The 23205-nt window shown below is 35.8% G+C and overlaps 1 protein-coding gene across 7 annotated transcripts in view; it reads left to right on the top strand.

The window, feature by feature from the left end:
* The window catches only part of PTPN13 (protein tyrosine phosphatase non-receptor type 13), a 230931-nt gene that overhangs the window by 157516 nt on the left and 50210 nt on the right, over positions 1 to 23205 (top strand). For 5 of the 7 annotated variants that reach the window (XM_042984235.1, XM_042984234.1, XM_007074721.2 and 2 more), the window contains 10 exons: positions 77 to 215; positions 1591 to 1743; positions 4634 to 4816; positions 7534 to 7696; positions 12128 to 12545; positions 12683 to 12780; positions 14291 to 14347; positions 22016 to 22105; positions 22421 to 22528; positions 22703 to 22834. In XM_042984235.1, coding sequence (XP_042840169.1) covers positions 77 to 215; positions 1591 to 1743; positions 4634 to 4816; positions 7534 to 7696; positions 12128 to 12545; positions 12683 to 12780; positions 14291 to 14347; positions 22016 to 22105; positions 22421 to 22528; positions 22703 to 22834 — 1541 coding nt within the window. The remainder of the gene's footprint in view (positions 1 to 76; positions 216 to 1590; positions 1744 to 4633; positions 4817 to 7533; positions 7697 to 12127; positions 12546 to 12682; positions 12781 to 14290; positions 14348 to 22015; positions 22106 to 22420; positions 22529 to 22702; positions 22835 to 23205) is intronic. The other 2 variants (XM_042984238.1, XM_042984236.1) reach the window with 1 other exon arrangement.

Below are 23205 nucleotides of genomic sequence, written 5' to 3'. Positions count from 1 at the left end.
TTATAGGCCAATAATAAAAACCACCTTAGATTCAAGATAAAGTTTACATGTTTTCTGCGTGCATTTATTGTTCTAGACATACTCTGACCTGTCATCAGTATTATCTTCAGCTCCGAAAGGATATCTTGGAGGAGAGGGTGCACTGTGATGATGAGACTTCTTTATTGCTGGCATCCTTGGCTCTCCAGGCTGAATATGGAGATTATCAACCAGAGGTAGGATTTGCTTTTCTCCAGGGCCACCTTTTTATTAATACTTTTATCCTCAACATAATTAAGAACTGAACCTAGTTCATGTGTTTGCTATTTAGATTTGGAGATTTTTGAGGCTAGTTTAGTACCTCAAAGTGACCAGGTTCCCTGCATACATTTGTATATAAAATCATACAGCATAGGGGCTCCTGGATGGCTCAGTCGGTTAAGTGTCCGACTTCGGCTCAGGTCATGATCTCACAGTTTGTGGGTTCCAGCCCCACGTCAGGCTCTGTGCCTGGAGCCTGCTTCGATTCTGTGTCTTCCTCTCTCTCTGCCCCTCCCCTGCTCACACTCTGTCTCTGTCTCTCAAAAATAAACATAAAAAAAAATTTTTTTTAATCATACATTGTAGCTTTCCTTTTTTTTTTTTCTCCTATGTAAAATTTCCTGTTTCATAGTTTCAGGATATCTTCTCCCAATTTCTAATTAATAGATACTAGGCACAGGGGTTACCAGCCTAATCTAGATCTAAGGGGTCTTCTGCCTTCCACATGGATCCATGCAGCAATAGCCTGAGAACCTGACAGAGCTCACAGTGCAGAGAACAGATGTTCACGGCCAATTATTCCAGAAAAAAGTGGATCTCAGAAGAAGCAAGGGCAAGATTCTGCGACTCGAGTAGCATCCTTCACAACATTAACCCTGACTGTAGTGATATTTGCCCCTTGTTGTCTGTCTCCTTAAGCTTGTTAATCAGTTCAATCATTTTACCTCACAATGAAAGACAAAGATTGATGCATTCCCTCTAAAACTCCTCAGGGAGAAGTCTAAATAAAAGTGTCTTACTTCAGGACGCCTGGGTGGCTCCATCCTTTGGGCGTCTGACTTCGGTTCAGGTCATGATCTCACAGATCACAAGTTTGAGCTCCATGTTGGGCTCTGTGCTGACAGCTCGGAGCCTAGAACCAGCTTCAGATTCAGTCTCTGACTCTCTGCACCTCCCTGCTTTCTCTCTTTCTCACTCTCTCTCAAAATATAAATAAACAAAAAAAAAATTTTTTTTTTTGGTGTCTTACCTCTCAGTTTAGGCAAGAACTTTAAGATAGGATGAAGAAGGCAAACAGAATTGCTTATAAAAACATTCTCTTGGGGCACCTGGGTGGCTCACTTGGTTAGGTGACCAACTTCGGCTTAGGTCATGATCTCACAGTTTGTGAGTTTGAGCCCCGCATCGGGCTCTGTGCTGAAAGCTTAGAGCCTAGAGCCTGCTTCAGATTCTGTGTCTCCCCCTCTCTCTACCCCTCCCCTGCTCATGCTCTGTGTCTCTGTCTCTCTCTATCTCTCTATAATAAATAAATGTTAAAAAAAAATTTTTGTTTTTAATTTTCTTTTCCAGGTTCATGGTGTGTCTTATTTTAGACTAGAACATTATTTGCCTCCCAGAGTGATGGAGAAACTTGATTTATCCTATGTTAAAGAAGAGTTACCCAAATTACATAATACCTATGTGGGAGCTTCTGAAAAAGAGACAGAGTTAGAATTTTTAAAGGTAAGTATGTAAGATTACAAATGATAAACTTTGTATCTTTTTCAAAGTAAGCAAGAAATATTGGAGGACATATATCTAAAACCTCATTAACCAATAACTGGATACTATTCATTATCTCATGTCACTTATTCCTGACTAAAACCATGATATTTTAGTTATCTTGTAAAAGAGAGAACTGAAGCTCAAAGAGGAAATGTAATGTTCCCAAGTCGATGGCCGGTATGTAGGGTAAAACAGTGATTTGAACCCATATCTATCTGGCTATGGATTCTTTGCTTTTATTCCATTCCATACTCAAAATACATTATAAACATATCAAGAAGCATTATAAAGTAACAACTGAATTTTGTGACTGACTGGATATAGGATTCGAGTTCATATTGATTCTAGAATTACTGTTTTTTTTTCTTAAAAGGCTTAAAATTCAATTATATCTTCTAAAAATGGTCTTTCAACTAACATCTAATAATTCACATAATGGAAGGGGGCCAGAAAAAACTCACTTATGATTCTAGTTCTGCCACCAGCTTTCTTTGAGACCTCAGACAAATAGTGCGTTTGTGATCAGGAAAGATAGTACTATGTTAACTTCCAATAAGAATAGCAAGTATAGTATTCTGTTGAAAAGAGAAACTTTCAGAACATTCTCCTGGTTCACCTCCCTAGCGTGTAACAGTATTCCTTCCATTTGCTGCTCCTTATTGGAGGGAGCCAAGTTTCCCAGCCCTAGAAGTGTCTATGAAAGGGTTTCACTCACAGACTTACACCAGCTTTAATCTAGAGTTTATGGTATGAAAGACAAGGTGGTTTATTTTGTTTGAGTCAACGTTTAAAGGCATTAAATTACGTAGTTAAATTTTCCCTTGGTTATTACATTTTTATACTTGTAGGACATAAATATCAAATTCTGTCATTTTTTATTAGCAAAGGTAGAAAGCAGATTAGCACAGTGGTAAGAATTTGTATGGGGATTTCTAGTCAGAGAGTCTTGCACTTGAGTTCTTGTTTCAACCAGCTGTGTGAACTTGGACAATCTGTTTAACCTTTCTGAGCATTAGCTTTCTCTGTGTAAGTAGTGTGCGTAATGCATCAGTAGGTTGCCCTACTCCTAATAATGTATACTGTTACTCTGTTCTCTTTAACTTCAGCATCTTTCTTCTAACCTGAGGTTTTTTAAATCTCATTAATACACCTTTCTAAAGTTACACTTCTGCTATATATTGCATTACCTTTGAAAAACTTTTATCTTTCTGCAAATATGCTTTATTGAGGCATAATTGACATACAATAAAATTCATAACTTTTGAGTGTTCAGTAAATTTTGAGAAATATATATAGTTTGAGAAATATATATATACCACCATCTGTATAATCATGATGAAGAACAAGGATTAGCAAACTGTGGCTTGCATATTTTGTAAATAAAGTTTTGTCAGAACTTGGCCATGCTCATTTGTTTCCATATTGTCTATCTGCTTTCGCACTACAACAGCAGAATTGAGTAGTTACAGCAGAAATCATATGACGCCTAAAAAGCCTAAAGTATTTACTATCTGGCCCTTTATATTTTTTTTAATTATTTATTTAAGTAATCTCTACACTCAGGATGGGGTTGAACTCACACCCCTGAGATCAAGAATCATATGCTCTTTGGACTGAGCCAGGCAGGTGCCCCATATCTGGCCCTTCAAAGAAAAGGTTTTACCCACCCCTGATATAACACATTTCCAATACCAAAAAGTGTCTTCATGTCCCTTTACAATCAGTCCACTTCCCCCACCCCCACCGCAGCCCTTGGCAACTACTGATCTGCTTTCTATCACCATAGTTTTTTCTTGTTTAGAATTTCATATAAAGAATTACGTATTATGTAGTCTTCTGTATCTGGCTCTTCTCACTTAGAATAATACTTCTGAGATTCATCCATAGTATGGTGTGTATCAGTAGGGTTTTTTTTCTTTTCTTTCTTTCCTTTTTTTTTTTTTTTTTTTTATTGCTGGGTAGTTTTCCTTTGTACTACACTTTCATCAGTTGATGGATATAGAGCTGCTATAAACTTTCAAATACACATTTTTATGTGAACATATGGTTTATATTTCTTCTGAGTAACTACCTAGTAGTAGGGTTGCTGGGATCTATGGTAAGTGTATGTTTAACTTTATAAGAAACTGTCAAATGTTCTAAGGTGGTTGTCCAACTTCATAGTATTACCAGCAGTGTGTGAAATTTCTAGTTGTTCTGCATCCTCAAAATTCTTGGTATGTTCAGTCCTTTACACTTTAACTATTGAAATAGGTAAGTAATGGTATATCATTGTGGTTTTAATTTATATTTCCCTAATTACTTTCATGTTGAGCATCTTTTCATTATTTGCCATTCATATATCTTTTTTGTTGAAGTGTCTAATAAAATATTTTGCCCCTTTTTGTATCTGGTTAAGTGTCTCCTTATCGCTGAGAAGTACCTGTTTTTTTAATGTATTCTGGATGCAGTTGCTTTTTATATATATCCCCTAGTCGGTGGCTTGCCTTTATATTTTATCATTGACTTTTGAAGAGTAAAATTTTCGGTTTACCAATTCTTCCTTCTAAGATTCATGTTTTTTATGTCCCATTAAAGATATCTTTGTCAAACCCACACCCACAAAGATTTTCTAAGCTTTACAGCTTTAGCTGCTATATTTAGGTCTGTGATCCATTTGGGGTTAATTTTCATATACTGGGTGTAGTAAGGGTCAAGATTCATTTTCTTGCATGTGAATATCTATTTGATTCAGCACATTTGTTGAAAAAACTGTTCTTGCCATGTTAAACTAGGATGGTACAACTTCTGTATCTGTATGCCACCCTTTACTAAGGTGCATTGCTATGGTGTGGTATTGTTCCCACAGGTCTGTCAAAGGCTGACAGAATATGGAGTTCATTTTCATCGAGTGCACCCTGAGAAAAAGTCACAAACTGGAATATTGCTTGGAGTCTGTTCTAAAGGTGTCCTTGTGTTTGAGGTTCACAATGGAGTTCGCACATTGGTCCTTCGCTTTCCATGGAGGGAAACCAAGAAGATTTCTTTTTCAGTATGTCCATTTTAACCCCTTTCCATTACATTTTAAAATAGATGTTGTCAATTTCAAATGTAACATATTAGTTGATTTTCCTAAAGTAAACTCTACATCCTTCTATTCAGTATGGCTAATACATTTTTATACTATTTACTCTCCTTTCTTAATTGTAGGAAGTATTATTAGGATTTTACTTGGTTTTAGTTTTCTCAGGAAGTAATTTTTAAAAGAATAGTATACATTCCTAGCTGGTTACATGCTCAGTTAACTTTAGTTAAATTACAACCAAGTTGACTTTTCTGTTAATTCAGAACTTATTCTAGCATACTAACTTCTCACATGGAGAAGCTCCTCTAATATATTTAAAATAAATAATTACTTAACCCTAGTAAATTTTATCTAGCTCAATGTTGGGTCCCTCACAACAACTGTTTTTGAACCTTAGCAGTCCAGAGATGTATTGGATTTTATGAACTAAAGGACTTTTTTTTTTTTTTTAATGTCCCAGGACTTTCTGCAGATTTAAGTTTTAGTGTATACTTCCTGTGATGATAACACTTTTAGAATATCATGTTTATGAAAGATAGTGAGCTGTAAAGGCATATTTTGATTTTGGAAATTGTTGTGGAGTATCTGAACATTGAAATGCAATTGGGAAGCCCCAGAGATGAATCAAAAATTATGTTGAGGTATTTGTTTTCCTAATGGTATTCGGGGTCCACTGACATCTCTAATTCATACTTGGGATGAAATAGGGTCTCACTAGTACAAGGGTTATAAGGATACCAGTCTCAAAGTCCCAACTCACTCTGGTTAATCTTCAACCTAGAGACCTTTTGAAATCAGTTCTAGACTTGGCAGTTAGCTGGTTGGTTTTCTGTGAAACTCTGAGATACACTAAGATTACCAGATAATAATGTGTTCTCTCAGGAAAGCCCAGACATTCTCATGTTCCCAAGATAGTCAAGACCAGGAAATTACCAGGGTATAATGTACATTCCCCAATGGAAATGCTAGCAGCACAAATATCTGGAGGAAACCTTAGATTAATTAAATACAAATCTAATTTTGACCAGTTTAGAAAAGGCAACAAATCAAATAAATTGTCTAGCATATAGCTCTCTGTTGTTTGCCAAGCTATCACACCAGCCCCACTATATATAGAACTGACTGTGATTAGCTCATATTTAAAGATCTCCAGTAATAGAGAATAGACCACATTCCCAAGCAGACTGATCCTTGTGTTTAGCCAAACTTGTTTATCCTAAAGTTCCTTCTCCAACACAGAGCTCTCTTTCTAACCCTCCTTTTTTTTTCCCACTAGCCTCTGGGGAGCTGGAAAAGTCACCCTTTGCCCTTCTCATCTCTCACAATTGAATTCCCTGGGGCACATTTCTTGTCCAGTCTATCAGTAAACACTTAGAATCAATTATTTTTATGATTTGTTTGAAACCTGTAACTATTTGAATAGTTACTAGGTGTATCACTGATAGTCAAGATACCAGTTTGGTGCTACTATGTCTTTAACTCCCCTTTAATACTCCCTGATTTCCTTTTTTTAGCAAAGAGAGAACAGGGTCCCAGAGATTTCATTGGCAACACATCCAGCTAGAACTTAATGATCTCATTTTGTTCTTATTGCATTGATTACATATTTTTAATAGCTGGACTCTATTTATGGCAAGTGGTACTAGTTTTCTATTTAGAGCTGTGATACAAAGCTTAAATGAATTTATGTAAATAAGCAAAGTCAATTTTAAAATTTATGAATAAACAAGACCAGAAATTATGAAAAAGCCACCTGCATGATTGAAGTTTGAGTAATACTCTGTTATTGTGTCATTTGTTAGCCTTACCAAATTTGACTTTCCCATGCCTGCTTCTCCATTTGAAGACAAGGGACATGAATAGGGAAAATAATTTGCACAGTAGAAGCAACCAAGAGCTAGAGTAGAGTCTAACTGGACATAAGCAATTCTCCAGAGACATTATTCTTAGATCCCTGGCATGCTGAATGTTAATCTTTTAAGATATACGGATCACCTGCAAGCCTCACCACAGAGGTTGCAACATTTCAGATGCCTTCTTAAGCAGGAGACATCATTTTTCAAGAAATATATGAGAGATAACACTAATTGGTGGTTCTCCTGTTTCCCCTGAATTTGAATGCAAGAATCACTCTAACTCTAAATATCGATTTATTTTATCTCTCATCCCAGCAGCCATGTTACCCAGTGCCTCTCCATTCCCACATTTTAGCTTCTCCCAATTTCCATCCCAGCCTACAGGCCACCAAGATTCTTCTTGGTAGAATCACAGCTCTTATATATTAATAAATCAATTTTTGCCAAACTTCGTTTTCTTACCCAAGAAGAACATATTTCCGTGACGTCTTTTTCAAACAGCTTTGGTATTTGTAAACATTGTAGTAAACTCAAAATGTTAATAATCTCATTAAGGGTAATTTTTCCCTCACCAATAGCCGGTACACTGTCTGATCTAGGCTACGATTTCTGAAAGTGACAAATAATAATATTAATTTGATTTATTTCCTGAATCCGTAATAATAACAGGGTTATATTTTTCCATATTTATGTTAGAGGCAGGTCAAGGAATACTCTTGCCTCGTGGGAAATAATAATATCTCTACTTATTAATTACTGTTTACAGAATTTAGTCATAAGGTGATAGGAAAACATCCTAATTATTAATACCCCTGATTAATATTGCAGAAAAAGAAAATCACCTTGCAGAACACATCAGATGGAATAAAACATGCCTTCCAGACAGACAACAGTAAGGTGTGCCAGTACCTGCTGCATTTGTGCTCTTCCCAGCACAAGTTCCAGCTGCAGATGCGAGCGAGACAGAGCAACCAAGATGCCCAAGATATGGGTAAGGACAAGCAAATTGGGTCAGATGATCAGGATATGTGCTTGATTTTTGCCACAAATTTTAAAAGAATTTCCATGTTGAGGATGAAAGTTAGACTAAGTCAAGTTTATAAAGGTGCCACAGATGAAGCCAAGATTTCAATTTCATGTTCATTTTGAAAACAGTGACCCAAAACTGTCAGGTAGTACCTGTTGAAATGTTTATTTTGTGCTTATCATTAGGCTAACTGATGTAAGTATTACATTTGGGTCACAGTCGCTACCCATAGTAAAGTTACATGCTATTTGGGAAGGTAAGACCAACATACACGAAACAATAGTACACAATAGAGGGTCAAGGTTTTAATAACAGATTATATCATACAGACTACATGATCTACACCGTAAGAACAGAGGGAGGTCAGAGGCCAGAATACTCCAGTGGTGGCAATGGAACTGGAATTTGAAGGACAAAAATAAGTAGGTTAAAGATAAATGGCAGGGCTTTCCAGGTGAGGGAAAAAACCTGGGAAACAGGGCAGGGAGCAGGGGGAGTATGCACCCAGGACAGTGAAGTGACATACCATAACAGTTGGGGGTGGCAGATTTCCCACGTGTTAGTTTTACTTGAGTGTGTCCTTCTTCAGAGACTGAGGTCAATAACCACCATACACAGTGTAAATGCTCAGGAGAGTGGTTTCAGTTCCTTTTGAAAAGGAACCATCAGAAGGAACTAGTTCAGCTCTGAAAAAAATATCTCTGTCAGAAATGAAATATTGAAAGTTTACTCTGTAAGACCACATGTACAGATTAAAGTTACACAAAACCTAGTTGTGCATAGTAAATTCTTATAGTTTTCTGTGAAATATTCTGAAGAATTTGATTTTTTTAAATTTAATGGAATGGCACTGGTGACCTTGTGCAGCAGAGAGAGTCCTATAAATCCTGTGTGCAAACTTTCTCATATCCTGAAACCCTACAAAAAGTGTGTTCCCTATAGGATCAGACTGGAGTTATGGCAGCCTATGTATAGATGTTTCTCAGCCTTTCAGAGCCAAGACGGTAGGGGCTGTATGCTTATTAAAAATGAAGATTCCAAAAACCTACCTGAAACTTGGTGAATCATCATATTTGGGTATTGGGTCTCTGGAATCTGCATTTTAACAGGCTTTCCTCAGTAATGATTTTTATGCATGCTAAAATATGGTGATTACTGCTGTAATGTAATCTAATTATTCCTTTTCTTTCCCTACTTTGCTCTGCTAGAAAAATTGTATGCTCTTACATATTTTACAAGTGCAGTGAAATATCAAACTTATTAGAGCTATCAGTTTTCCTACCTGGACTAATATTCTATTCAATACAAATGAAAATTGAACAGTTGAAGGTTGCACCATTACAGATGTGGTATAATGTGCTGTAATGAAAAAAATCTGAAGACAAAACTACAAAGTTAGTCCTGCATCCTCCACATTCCTTATACTGAAAAACAATATAGTATAGGAGTTAAGAGCATGAACTGTGGAGCCAGACCGCCAGCATACAAACCTCACTCCATTACTTATAAGCTCTGAAGCCTTGGGCAGGCACTTAAACTCTCTGCCTTAGTTCCCTGTCTGTAAAGTGATTATCATAATGGTAATACCTACATCATGAGGTTGTTGTAAAGATGAAATGAATTCATACATGTAAGCACCTTAAAGGTGCCTGACACAGAGTAAGTATTGAATAATATTATTGTTATCATCACCATCATCAACATTGTTTTACCACTACTACCACTGATGGAAGCAGTAATCGTAGCAGCAGTATAATGACCCCTTATGAAAGGAACTGACTTCTTGGAGTCTCATTTTCCTCATCCATGAAATAGGAATGCCCTGTGTAACTCACAGGTTTGCACCGAGGAACACAACAGCTGTGTGTCCTTGAACTCCTATGTTAAAGCACTTTAAAACAGTATTATCTACATCTTATCCTAGATTTTGTTAAACCTTCAAAGTAATTATTTTTTGCTTAAAATGGCTTAAAAGTAACTGCCTACTTAACTGTTAGTACTAAACAAGTGAAAACAACTGGTATTATCTGTAGGAGGCTGGTGGGCTAACAAATGTATGGTACTTCTTTTGCATCGTAGAATGTTGGTGCTAGAACCTTAGAGGCCATTAAGTCAAACTTCTACTGACAAGGAAACAGGTTCACAACATAGTGTCTCACCTAATTTCAAAAAGGCCAAACGAGGCTGGAACCCTGGTATCTTAATTTCTATTTGATGAGTTTTCATCAAATAGAATCAACTTCATACATAGAATGAAATTAATAATCATTTATTGAGCACTTAACTACTTGTAAGATATCATGCTGGGTGCTGTGGGATAACAAAAATAAATGAAGTCCCTCTCCCCAGAAGAGCATACAGTTAAGTTGACAGCATAAGGGAATACAAAAGGGTACAAGGGACTGAAACAATAGCACAAGCAGAGATGAGGTAATGTGGATTGCACAATCAGTGCGGAACTAGCAAGCCTTTGAGTTCACATCTGAAACATTAGTATTAGGATGTAGGCTCATTCCAATGTCCTTTCCAATCCTGGCAGTCCATATTGGAGTCCTTTCTAGGTGAAAGGGATTAAGGACAGACCAGATAAATGAATAGTTTATGCTTCCATCCAATGAATATATACAGTATTTTAAGTCCTACCCAGGAGTAGGCTATGAATGGAATTGAATAGCATAAGCTTTGATATGTTTACAAAACAGACTGTCCCTATTTCTCCCAAAATTTGGTGTACATTTTCCTTATGGGTGAGGAAATCTGTTGGGTGTAAAGGCATTTCCTGGTAGTTGAATCTGTGTAAGACTCAGTTTTGTATCTTTGATTACAGTGTGCTCTCAAAGCAAAAATAATAGATAGATATAGATATAGATATAGATATAAATATAGATATAAATATAGATATAAATAATATTACTTGCTCTAATAAAACTGTTATTTTAAGCTAAAAAGTTCATTCTGGGAATTTTTAAACCAATATCTTATTTTTATTCTCATGTTTTAACTTGGTGTCCACTCCTACGTTAGAGAAAGAACGGTGAATTTTCCTGTTGACAAGGAGATTGTCTAAACTTCATTCTGATGCATATTAAAAACCTTAAGTGTTTTCCTATCTGTTTAGGCCTGAGGTGAAATATTAATTATTAATCTTCCTAGGAATTAGAAGATAAATGAAACAGAGTCCAAAGATCTAAGTTAGCAACATTTGACAATTATTTTTTTAAAGGAAGTTGTTGTAGCTGTTTTACATAGTGGTCAAACCAGAGTCCTTATAGAGTGTAACACAGGGTTGGTATTTTCCATGCGGACACCAAACAGGGTGCATTGTAATGTGAATTACTAGTTCATGAACAACTGAATCATGTGAAATTTTGTGCTCCTGGCCCTTTATTTACATGACAGAATTTTGATGCTAAAATTCTGTGATACAATGCTCTTTCATTAATAGCCTCAAATGGTCAAGTATGGCCATGACATTGGCTCTCACAAAATAGAATAACCAAGCACTTGTTATAAAGTATCTCTAAATTTAGCCTCTGCAAGACTTTAGATGTGTATTTCGGAGTGAAAGGAATTTAAGCATAAAGAGAACCCCAGCTCCTTCATCATGTTAATAAAAAGAAACCAAAAAAGAAAGAAGGCAAATAATACCTGATTCTCCCATGCCCCCTGAGCCTCACTTAAATCACAAAAAATCAACGAAGTGGGGAAGGTGAGATTGGCATAGTAATGAAATAACAAAAAAATAATTTTCTGTAAAAGCTTTTTTTTTTCTTTGTGGTAAAATTTTATTGAGGTATATATAATTCACATCCTATATAGTTCACCCACTTAAAGTGTACAATTCAGTAGTTTTTAGTATATTCACAGACTTGTGCAACTATCACCACAATCCGCCATAAGCTTTTAAAAATCTAATAACCAAGAACTTTTTCTCTGAGCAAAATTCTCCTATGCATATCTTCTTTTTCAGGCATGATCTCACTATGTCAGTCGTCCAGGCTTCATCTCTCCCTCTCCCCATCCTTGGCTTGCCGATATTTTAGCAGAGACACTACTAGGGTTGAACATTTCCATGCCAAATGTTGTTGTCATTTTTAACTGAAACCCGAAATTGGGAATGTGGAGTCAGCAAGCCCAAAGCCCAGACAGTATTAGATGCACAAGTTTCGTTAGATGGAGTAGGAAGAGCTACAGGGATGGAAAGATGGTTTGAAAACCAGGATCTTCTAGCCTCCTTTTTCAAATCCTTGATTGCCACAGTTGGAAAGCCACTACTTACCTTGGCAATCAAAACAATTAAAAAAAACTGCATGCTGTATTTTATTTATTGAAATAACTCTTCTCATAAAGGTACTCGGTGTTTCCATCGTGTAAAGCCCTCCTATTTCCTTGTAGAGAGAGCTTCGTTTAGGAGCCTGAACCTCCAAGCAGAGTCCGTTAGAGGATTTAATATGGGACGAGCAATCAGCACTGGCAGTCTGGCCAGCAGCACCCTGAACAAACTTGCCCTTCGACCTCTGTCCGTTCAAGCTGAGATTCTGAAGAGGCTATCCTGCTCAGAGCTGTCGCTTTACCAGCCATTGCAAAACAGTGCAAAAGAGAAGAGTGACAAAGCTTCCTGGGAGGAAAAGCCTAGAGGGATGAGTAAATCATACCACGATCTCAGTCAGGCCTCTCTCTATCCTCATCGGAAAAATGTCATTGTTAACATGGAATCCCCACCACAAACCATTGCGGAGTTGGTAGGAAAACCATTACACCAGATGGCGAGATCTGATACAGAATCTTTGGCAGGATTCACAAAACTTAATAAGTAAGAACATAATTACCCAACTACGTCTTTGTAAATTCTACATTTCATACATTTGTTTTTGTTTTGACGTTTTATTATTTTCACCATATCTTTTTACATTGACACATCCCCCTCCTACTTTCCTTTTCCCTCTTTAGTTCAAAGTCTGTTGCAAGTTTAAATAGAAGTCCTGAAAGGAGGAAACATGAATCAGACTCCTCATCCTTTGAAGACCCTGGTCAAGCATATGTTATAGGTCAGCATAAACAAGCTTACCTTCTTTCTCCCGTACCTCATGCTCATAGTGAAGTGAACGAAATAATGTTAGCTACCAAGATAATATCTTTGCTTCTTTGTCCTAATTGCCAAAACTGCTCATGTATATGAAATTTTAGGCTGCTTAAAAATGCACCAAGTCAAATCAAAAACTGATTTAACAGGTGATTACTTCATGGCACAGACTGTTACTTCACTTTCTCTTGGTTGCAGAGAAAAACCATGACAGTCTTGCTGAGAGAACCCACACAGCCTGGTACCGTGGCTTTGTTTTGGATAGCCTCCCTTTGGATTCTCCCCTACAAACCTGTGAAAGTGGACCCCACTCATACTATATTTTTTAAAGAAATGTTTCTTTAGGGTACTTTCAGCTTAGCATGAATTGAATTGTCTCTGAAACCAGATAATTTTATGAAATATACTATGGTTGGTAGGTGGAAATTCTTAGTTGATTTAAGTTTTTTTCCAGTTCTCCCAGCAGCTGGGTCACATTAATTATTTAAATGTAGAAGTGTATAAACGCATACTACCTTATAAATAGTTCAGGTTTCCTGTTGTTTTAGGCATCTTAAAAGGGAAATGCACTGCAATCTTTCAGAGGAGTAGATATTTAAGCACAGAAGTGTGAACAACTACTCAGAATAAGAAATAGCTGGGGAGACAAAAAAAAAAGAGAAACAAGGACACCCTCTTCTGCTGTTTTACCAAATAATACTAATTAACTTACTTAGACCAAAGTTTGACCATTTAACCCTAATTACACAAAGTTAAAAAATATTTTCTTATTTGTAGTTGGATTGAAGATCTATGGAGTAAATGAAGTCAAAAGAGAACTCTAGTCTATAGTTGACAGTTGATATTTCCGGAAAGTAACATTACTGTATTGATGTAGGTTTCCACAGCTTTCAGAGATGATACTATCATCAATTTAAATTGAATTGGTGAAAAACTTTAGATTAAAGGCAAGATTTCACCCTATAGGTCACTCAATATGTTGAAAATAGCCTAAGAAACTAATTCAATCTTTCAAAAATACTTTTCAAAGTATATTCATATATAATGGGATCTCTTATAGATTCTAAATAAAAATTCTACATAAAAATTCATCACATATCAGATGTAGAATAGTAAATATTTTTCTGAATTTGTTTTTTGATTAAGATTATTCATTCTGATTACTGAATTTTCTTTTAACATTTGACCAAATGCTTTTAAAACTCATTTCAGTGTCATCATTTCATATTTGACATATCAAAATGTCATTATCAGAAACAATACACTTGTGTTTAAATTTATTCTGCAAAAGAAGCTGATATGCTTAATTTGGACATTAAAAATAATAAGCCCATGTCAGAAGACATTTTTCTGAGTGTAAATTTAAAAAATGTTTCCGCCTTAATGTTTTATTGATTTTTATGAATTTATCAGAAATTACTACTATAGTATCTGACCACTTTATAAACTGTCTAATAATTTAATTTATGCCACAGGAATGACTTTGCATAGTTCTGGAAATTCTTCATCCCAAGTACCCTTAAAAGAAAATGGTAGGTTTATAAAATGTTTTTCCCCTCATTTCCATCGTATCTTTTCTCTTGTACCTAATGAGATCATCCTGGACGTAATATTGAAGAGTCTTCAACTCCATGCTGAGGATTTTAGGCCTTATCTTGGAGTCAAAGGACAGCTGTATTTTTCAGCACCATGGTGATGTGATGGGACCTGTGATTTAGACTAATATTGATGAACTAGAGAAATGGCAAACTATAAATACAGACACTAATTGGGAAGCTAAGATAGTAGTTCAGGTGAAAGGTAATTTTGATTAAAGAGTTTTAACTGAGGCAGTTATTTCAACTGAGAATGCTTGAGCTGGATCTGAAGATAAAAGGAGAAATTATCTAGGCAGGCAAGTGGATAAGCATTCCAGACCAAGGTCATAGTGTGATCAGACAAGGAGACAAGTGAGAGGATGACAGACTTAGGTAACTGCAAGGGTCTCAGGATGGAGGCACATGGGGCCAGTGTGATGCTTGAGAACTAAATAGGGACTACCTCCGAGTCTTATCCTAAATATTATGGAAAGAATTTGAAGACATTAAGTCTTGAGATTTATGGTTCAGAAGGAGTCTAAGAAGTAACAAAGTTGTAGGAAGAAATTTTGTGTAGTGACCTGAGCCCGTGGATTCAAATTTTTTAGTTTAGATTATAAAATGCCTTCATCTACATTATCTTACTTGATCCTTTTAACAACTTTCATGAGTATAAAGAATATTTTATTACTGTGTATATACAACTTTTCTCCAAAAATGTTTCAGTCTTACCCTCAAGTTTAGTTCTAATTTTCCTGAGAGCCAAGGCAAAAATGAAGGTATGAGAGTAGATTGAACCTATGAAACTGCAATTTTTGTAGGTTAAAACTGTCAGAAACCAAGTACCATTTTGTATAATTATCATTTTTTAATAGACATACCCACAGCAATTCTTCAACACAGGAAAACTTTCCTCAGAAGTAAAGTTGAGTCAAAGGGTAAAAATACACACAATATCTTAAATACTCATAGCAAATGAAAGATACTTTTTCTCATTTTTTTAATGTATAAATACTCAAAAAAATCTGAGGGTGTATCGTTAAAGAAAAAAACAGTGAATTTATACTTTGGCTTAAGTTACTAAAACCCTGATATGTAGCTCTGTGATGATTAAATGTCTCACATGGACTGAATTTACAATATTTCTGTACCTGAAATAACTCCGTTTTAACATCTCCATAATGGTAAAAATTTTGATTAATAGTTATTGAGTGCTTACATATGCCAGATACTGTTCTAAGCACTTAGTGTTTAATCCCTCATTTAATCCCCACAACAATCCTGTGAGGCAGGTGCTAATGTTATTTTCTTTTCACAAATGAGAAACCAAAGCATACAGAGGTTGAGTTGTGCAGAAGTTTACAGAACTAGCAAGTGCTGGAGCCATGATTTGAACACAAAAAGTGTGTTTCCAGAGCCCATACTCTACTCTTTAGAGTGTCTCTAATGCCTAATCATCTGTAGGCATTATTTCTCTAAGTAAAGGTTTGATAGAAGCTGGGTAATAATATATTAGAAGATGAGAACCTAAAATGTTTTAGCCTATGTTCTGATGGAAAAGAATATGAATTTACACTGGACACCGAATGAACAACATGTACAGGGTAATTGCTCTACTTAAACCTTCAGAACCCTCATCCTCTGAGGTTAGTGCCGCTTACTGATGAAGGCAGCTCCTTCATGAGGAAGATGACCAACCCACCTTCCTGAGGAGGTGTGCACCAGTTGCCTTGCAGACAAGTATTATTTTCTTCAAAATTCTCTTTGAATCCGCCCACATAGCCCTGAATTAGTGCTCTGTTGAGAATCAAGTTTTCACTCAACAGAGCATGGCAAACACATTTTTCCAAATAAGGTAACTGAGTCCCAAGAATTTTAAATTACTTGTCCATGAAGCAGATAGAGGACTTCTCATTGTCATTTCAGTATTCTTCTTTGCTAGTCAGGATTATTAGGAGACAATTAGAAATGAGCATCAGTTAATATTGAACTATTCATCATTTAATACAAAGACCAACAAATAAAATTCAATCTTAACCTCTTATGATGTTCAGAGACCCTTAAGGAATGTGAAACTTGAAAAAGAAGATAAAGGAAAAAGGCATGAGCCTTCGAATCATATAAAACAGAGATATGGGAAGGATTACAATCCTCTGATTAATTGTGATTTCAGAAAAAAAAAAAGTTAATCTTTGAAAAAACAGACTTCTTCTATTTCTTCCCAAGAGAGTAAAAACCAAACAAGAAAATATAGAACTGATGCAAGAATTATGTAAAATTGGTTTTCAGTGTTTCTTGTTTTACTATAAGTCAGAATTCCCATACAATTGAAAAGCAACTTTTAACTTGTTACCTTCCTTCCTATCCAAACCACAAAAATGGGGTCAAACACTGGACTCTTAAAAACAACATGCAAAGGGTACCTGGGTGACTTAGTCGGTTAAGCATCCGACTCTTGATTTCATCTCCGGTCATGATCTCATTTCGAGTCCTGCATGGGGGTGGAGCTGGGTGGGGAGCTTGCTCAAGATTCTTTCTCCCTCTCCCTCTGCCCCTCCCCCACTTGCCCCTCCCCCACCCTCCCACACACACATACACACACACTGTCTCTCTCTCTCTCTCTCTCTCTCTCGCTCTCTCAAATAAATGCAAAAAAAAAACTCAGGTAAAGTAGGTCATTCCAGTGCAGAGTAACTTGGTACAGACACTGAAATAAGCTTTTTAACCCAATATTAGGACTGATTATTGCCCTTCTAATCAATCTCAATTCCAAGGAATAAAATGTTATACAAACAGATTTTAAAACCCACTTTGTTTAGTCGGATGTCAAGGAAGAATGTAATGCTAATGCTAGATTTTTCTACCTAAGTCTTAATTAGAATACATACAAAGTTGAAAATTATAATAAAATTGAAACCCAAAGTGCTCACAAAAGAATTCAACAGATAACAGGAATTAACCAGAAGAAAAAAATAAAGTCAACTAAATTGAGACTGAAAGGAACTTTATAGTATATTCAAACCAAGCCTTTACATCCTGTGGGTTGAGTTGAATAATTCCCAGAGATGTTATATGGCCCCAAATTTACAGAAATAAAACACCAAAATTGCCATTATTATCCTCCTTACCCTACCACTGAGGCAGTTAGTGTATTAGGTAGGATAATAATGAAAAATACCTGTCTTTGTTTTTATACCAATAATGTGCTACAGATTCATCATCCCCAGGATTTGAAATGCATCTTTTTCTCTAGAGTGAGTGATGAATTTATCCAGAGTCTCCTCTACATACAGTCCAGTTCCTCACAGAATCAGTGGCATGGAACTGCTTGATATTTGACAAGGGTCTTTATCTATAACCAACAAAATCAGTTTTTCTTGCAAAAAAAAAAAAAATTTGTTGGCTCATACTTAGATTGATTATGTGACCTTGGCCTTATCAGAAATATGCTCGTCCTGGGAAATTTCGTTTACTCATAGATATATCTATCATTAATATGTAAAGTTATTTGAGGGGACTATGTCCACGTGAACCTTAAGAGAGATGAGAAAGGCAGCAGTAGAACAGATATGATGGAGAGAAGGTATACATTTTTCTTCCTAAATTTTACATTTATCAATCATTCTAAAGAAATTTCCCAGGTAAACATTGGGAATGACACAAGCATCCATTATTTAAGGAAGTGGAAATTTTGAGTTGAGTCTCTTTTTAACTTTAAAATATTTGTAGAATTTGCTGTGGTCATAGAGTATACTAATGGGAAAAGAAAATTATTTTAAGGACTTAAAAATATGTATTTCTCCAATATTAAAGCTTGTTTTATATAATAATACCAATAACCAAGAAATGTCTTCGTACTTGTGAGATGCCTGCCTGGCTCAGTCAGTTGAGCATCCAACTCTTGATTTCAGCTCAGGTCATGATCCCAAGATCCTGGAATCAAGCCCCACATGGAGCTCTGTGAGGCTGCTTAAGATTCCCTCTTTCCCTCTGCCCTTCTATCCCATTTGCTCTCTCTCTCAAATAAAAAAAAGAAGAAGTAGAAATGTCTTGAAATATCTAGCTGCCTTACTTTCAAACTCATAAATTCTATTCAGTCCTCATTGAACTCTGTAAATATCTTTTCAGTTAACTTGAGTTGTCATGTACTATATATTTCAGATACTTCCTCCTCCATCTTTTTTGTTAAACCAGTGGAAAAGTATTTGAGCATCTATGTGAATAGAAGGCATGTAGAATACAAATAGAAACTGGGCATGTTCACGGTATTGTCTAGTAACATGCAGCAGCACACCATCCTTCCTTCTTTCTGTTCCTCACATTAGTAAGTTACTTTAGATCAGTGAGGTGGGATGAGGGGCCGGATGAAGGACATCCCTGTTAAAAAAGAGTGGGCTAGCAAAGCTTCCCTTTCCAAAAGAATACTTACCTCCACCCTATTCAAATCTTGTACTCTAGGCAAACTGATCAATGACATTTCTCCAGGACCCTTTCTGCCTTCTTTCCATCTCAGCTTTTGCTAATTCCTTGTGTTGCTATATAACCAGCTCCATAATCTACTTATTAAAATCCTACCCCATTTCCTTGAAGTTGTCTTTATTTCTGGCAGGAAGAAGCCTCTCCTCTCTTAGAAGCTTGATTCATGCCTTTGTAATGCAGCTATTTCACTGACAGTGTTGACATTTCTATGTGTCAGTCAGGCTAGATCTTTGCTCTTACAGCCTGATCTGATTCAGCTCACAGTTACTATGCAGCAGCTTTCATATACAGAATCTTGTTTTATTTTCCCAAATTGCCTAGTGAGAGACTTTGACAGGAAAGTTGTTCAGTCAACATTTTAAGGATGAAATAATCAAATGAATGATTACTCACATCCCACTGGTGAATCTTTGAATACAGAGAGCTTAATCTGTTGCTTCTAGTTAGGGAGATAAATATGTAAAACAATATTGCACATTTATTTTGTGTGTGTGTGTATTCTATTAATGTTTACCTGGGAAATATCTTTACACACACACACATACACACACTTATTAGTCAAATAAATAATATAAATAACCTATCTTGTTAAGTACATACATTGGAAAAGAAAATGGCACTTTTATTCTTTGAATCAATACGTTTGTCTTCTAACAGATACCCTTAGGAACATTAAGAATATTGATCGGTTTTATAATTGAATGCAAAAACAATTTACGTAAAGCAAATGGACTTTGTCTTTACAATGGTTGAAAAAAGTTTACATTTAATACCTAACCTGACCTTATTCTCGTGTTTATTTTATTTTATGGATTTTGTTCTCTTGTGGTTTGTATTTGGTTCTAGCTGAAAATTAGGATACTTGTCTATTTTAGGATAAAAGTATTTTGGATACTTAGATGATCATATTAAGCTAGGCATTAACTAATTCATGTACTTTATGCTTATATACGTATGTGTATATATATAAATATACATATATCTTTATATCTTACACATATGTTTATATACACACCTAATATAAAGGCTCTGCACACCATTGTCAAGGGAATTTTTTTTTGGAATCTTATAAATTAATTAGAAATACTGAATTACTACTCTTATTGACTATAACTAAGTTTTAGTCAAAAAGAAACAGTGAAATAGGAACATGTATACTACAGAGCGCTAGCAAACTTGCATCAGTGCTTGGTGTTTAAGGGATAAAGTTAATTTACTCCAGAGAGCAAATGATTGCTGTTATTCCTTATGATATTAAAGTGCCTTATTTCTAGAACATGAAGTATCACATTTGCATCATTTAAGCATTAATCCATGTTGTGTAAAAAAGTTACCTATTTTATAACATTCATATAATCTCAAATCCATAGATATTCATATGTTGGCAAATAATCTGTAATTTTCAAAAAGCTTCAATGTGTATAAGAACCATGCAGAGATGAGTTGGAGGGTTTAGTTTACAAAAATATCTTTCTGAGTGTGTTGTTTTCATCTACCACCACATCACACACAAACCATTTTGAACTAACAAATTATAATTGACGTTAAAAAGGTGTATTAATTTGCTAGAGCTGCTAAGACAAGGTCTCTCAGACTGGGTGGCTAAAGCAACAGAAATTCATTTCTCACCGTTCTGGAGGCTAGAAGTCTGAGATCAAGGTGTTGGCAGCATTGACTTCTTCTGAGACCTCTCTCCTTAGCTTGTAAGTGGCTGGCTTCCCCCTCTGTCCTCACATGGTCTTCCCTCTGGGTGCGCATGTCAGTATTCAAATTTCCTCTTATGAGGACACCAGTCATACTGGATTAGGACTTCATGTTAATTTTTTCTTAATTTAACAAACACAGTTAAGTTCTGGGGCGCAGGGACTTAGGAGTTCAACATATAAATTTGGGGGTGGGGTAAAATTCAGCCCATAACAGGAAGAGCTAGAGAAAGTGGTGTGTTTGTGTGCATGCGCGCAATTTCAAATGTTCAGACTGTTAAGTAAATGAAGTAATTTTATTAACAGACAATTAAGTAGCATGTTTATTGGCTTAATTTAGGTGATATTTGTGAATGATCAACCTACTCAAAAAAATAAGTAAATAAAGCCCTCATTGGAAGTAAGAAAAAGTAAATTCTAGTTCTGATGCTAACATTCCCTCAATTTTAACCAGCATTTATCAAGTACTGACTGAAGGCATTTTGCTGAGAGTAATATTAACTTGTAATGTTGAACAAGTCATGAACTATTCCTCATCTGCAAAACAATGATTTAAAATTTCTTTACCTAATTCAATTCATGAGATTGCTTCACAAATAAGAAATAAATGAAAATCCTTTGAGAACGTAAATGTGCTAGCCGAGTCATTATTAACAGGATTTTAAAAAGTAAATCCAGGGGTGCCTGGGTGACTCAGTTGGTTAAGCTTCTGACTTCAGCTCAAGTCATGATCTCACGGTTCATGAGTTTGAGCCCCACATCAGGCTCTCTGCTGTGGTCAGGCTCTCTCCTCTCCTAGAAGAGCCCACTTCGGATCCTCTGTTCCACTCTCTCTGCCCCTCCTCTGCTCGTTCTCTCATTCTGTCTCTCAAAAATAAATAAGCTTTAAAAAAGAAGTAAATCCATTTTCTTCTTGTTGCTGCTTTACCACACAACTTACCATGAATATTTTATTCATTATAAATAAAAATGTGAACCACTTATTAGTTGAAAATTCTTACCATAGTGAGCACTGTCAAATGCAGAAAGTCAACTGTGATATAACAGGAACAGTGTCAGAAAACCTAAGTTTAAGGTTCAGCTCTCGCCTGTACTAGCTGAGTAAACCTGTTCAAATCATTTAAACCGTTGAAATTTATTTACTCATTTGTAACTGTAATATACTTATTTCACAGGCAATCATTTATGAGGAATAAATGTGATATCAGTGGCAGGCTAATCACATATCGAACCATGTGGTGATAGTATCAGTCCTTTCGTAAACTATAAATCATATCAAAATAGAAGAAGATCAAAATATCAAATCATACCTGAAATACAATATTAAAGTGACCAAGTAATCTATTAAATCTGTTAAATGTTAACATTTAAGTTGGAACAAGCAGACAGTCTTAGTGCCTGAGCATGTTATGTTTATCTTAACACTATACTTTTCCAATAGATGTTCTACACAAAAGATGGAGCATGGTATCTTCACCAGAAAGGGAGATAACCTTAGTGAACCTGAAAAAAGATGCAAAGTATGGCTTAGGTAAGTCACTGTAAGATTCTTAAAGGTTTGTAAGAATCAAAGAGAAAAGGTCTATCTATATAGCAAAGCATTGGCGTTGAGCACCGGTTGTCTACCCACAGCCCCTCCACCCCACCCACCTGGTCAGGAAATGTGAAAGATGAAATGTTCACAAGCAAATCTTCCACCAAACTTAGCAGTCCTATTTCACATGTGTTACCTACTTATTATATTTGTTATGAGAATCTCTACACTTCTGTGTATTGGACAGACTGATTATTAATCACTGAAAACACCAATATCGTGAAACTCTTTTTTCAATGTGCTATTTCACAGGATTTCAAATTATTGGTGGGGAGAAGATGGGAAGACTGGATCTAGGTGTATTTATTAGTTCAATTACCCCTGGAGGACCAGCTGACTTGGATGGATGCTTAAAGCCAGGTACTTTACGTATTAGATAATTTCTTACGTACTTAACTGACAGGCATGAATTTGCACAGATGACGAAAGTGGAACTCAGGCAAAACAAAAATAAAGAAGGGGGCAGTGACATTTCTAAGACTTAGCATGAATTTCTCTTTAGTTTTGAAAATATTGGATTGTCTATTTTTACAGGAGACCGTTTGATATCTGTGAATAGTGTGAGTCTGGAGGGGGTCAGCCATCATGCTGCAATTGAAATTTTGCAAAATGCACCTGAAGATGTGACACTTGTTATCTCTCAGCCAAAAGAAAAGATACCCAAAGGTAATGCTGTAGATGTTTCTTAGCTGTGTGTTCTGTTTCACTTTTCACAAGAACTTCACTATCATGGCCTAATACATTGGATTTAAGTTCCTTATTTCCTTTCTGAAAATTTGATGTATGTAGTTCTAGTTTGTTTTAATATTATGCATTAGTGTAACTTTTCATTCATCACTTCCAAGGTTTCCTATCTCATTCATCTTTAGTAATATATGCATAAAAATGGATTTGTTGTGCAAAATTGATGTCACTTAAGTAAATGTCTTAGGCCAAATCAGAAATAAAATTCTTTATCATTGTCTAATTCATATAATTGTATAATAGTTATCTATGAAGTCCCACCCTAAACAAGATTATATAAAGTAAAAAGACAA

This window comes from Panthera tigris, chromosome B1 (assembly GCF_018350195.1).
Source record: "Panthera tigris isolate Pti1 chromosome B1, P.tigris_Pti1_mat1.1, whole genome shotgun sequence".
Lineage (NCBI taxonomy): Eukaryota > Metazoa > Chordata > Mammalia > Carnivora > Felidae > Panthera > Panthera tigris.
This window is presented reverse-complemented; position numbering and strand designations above follow the sequence as displayed.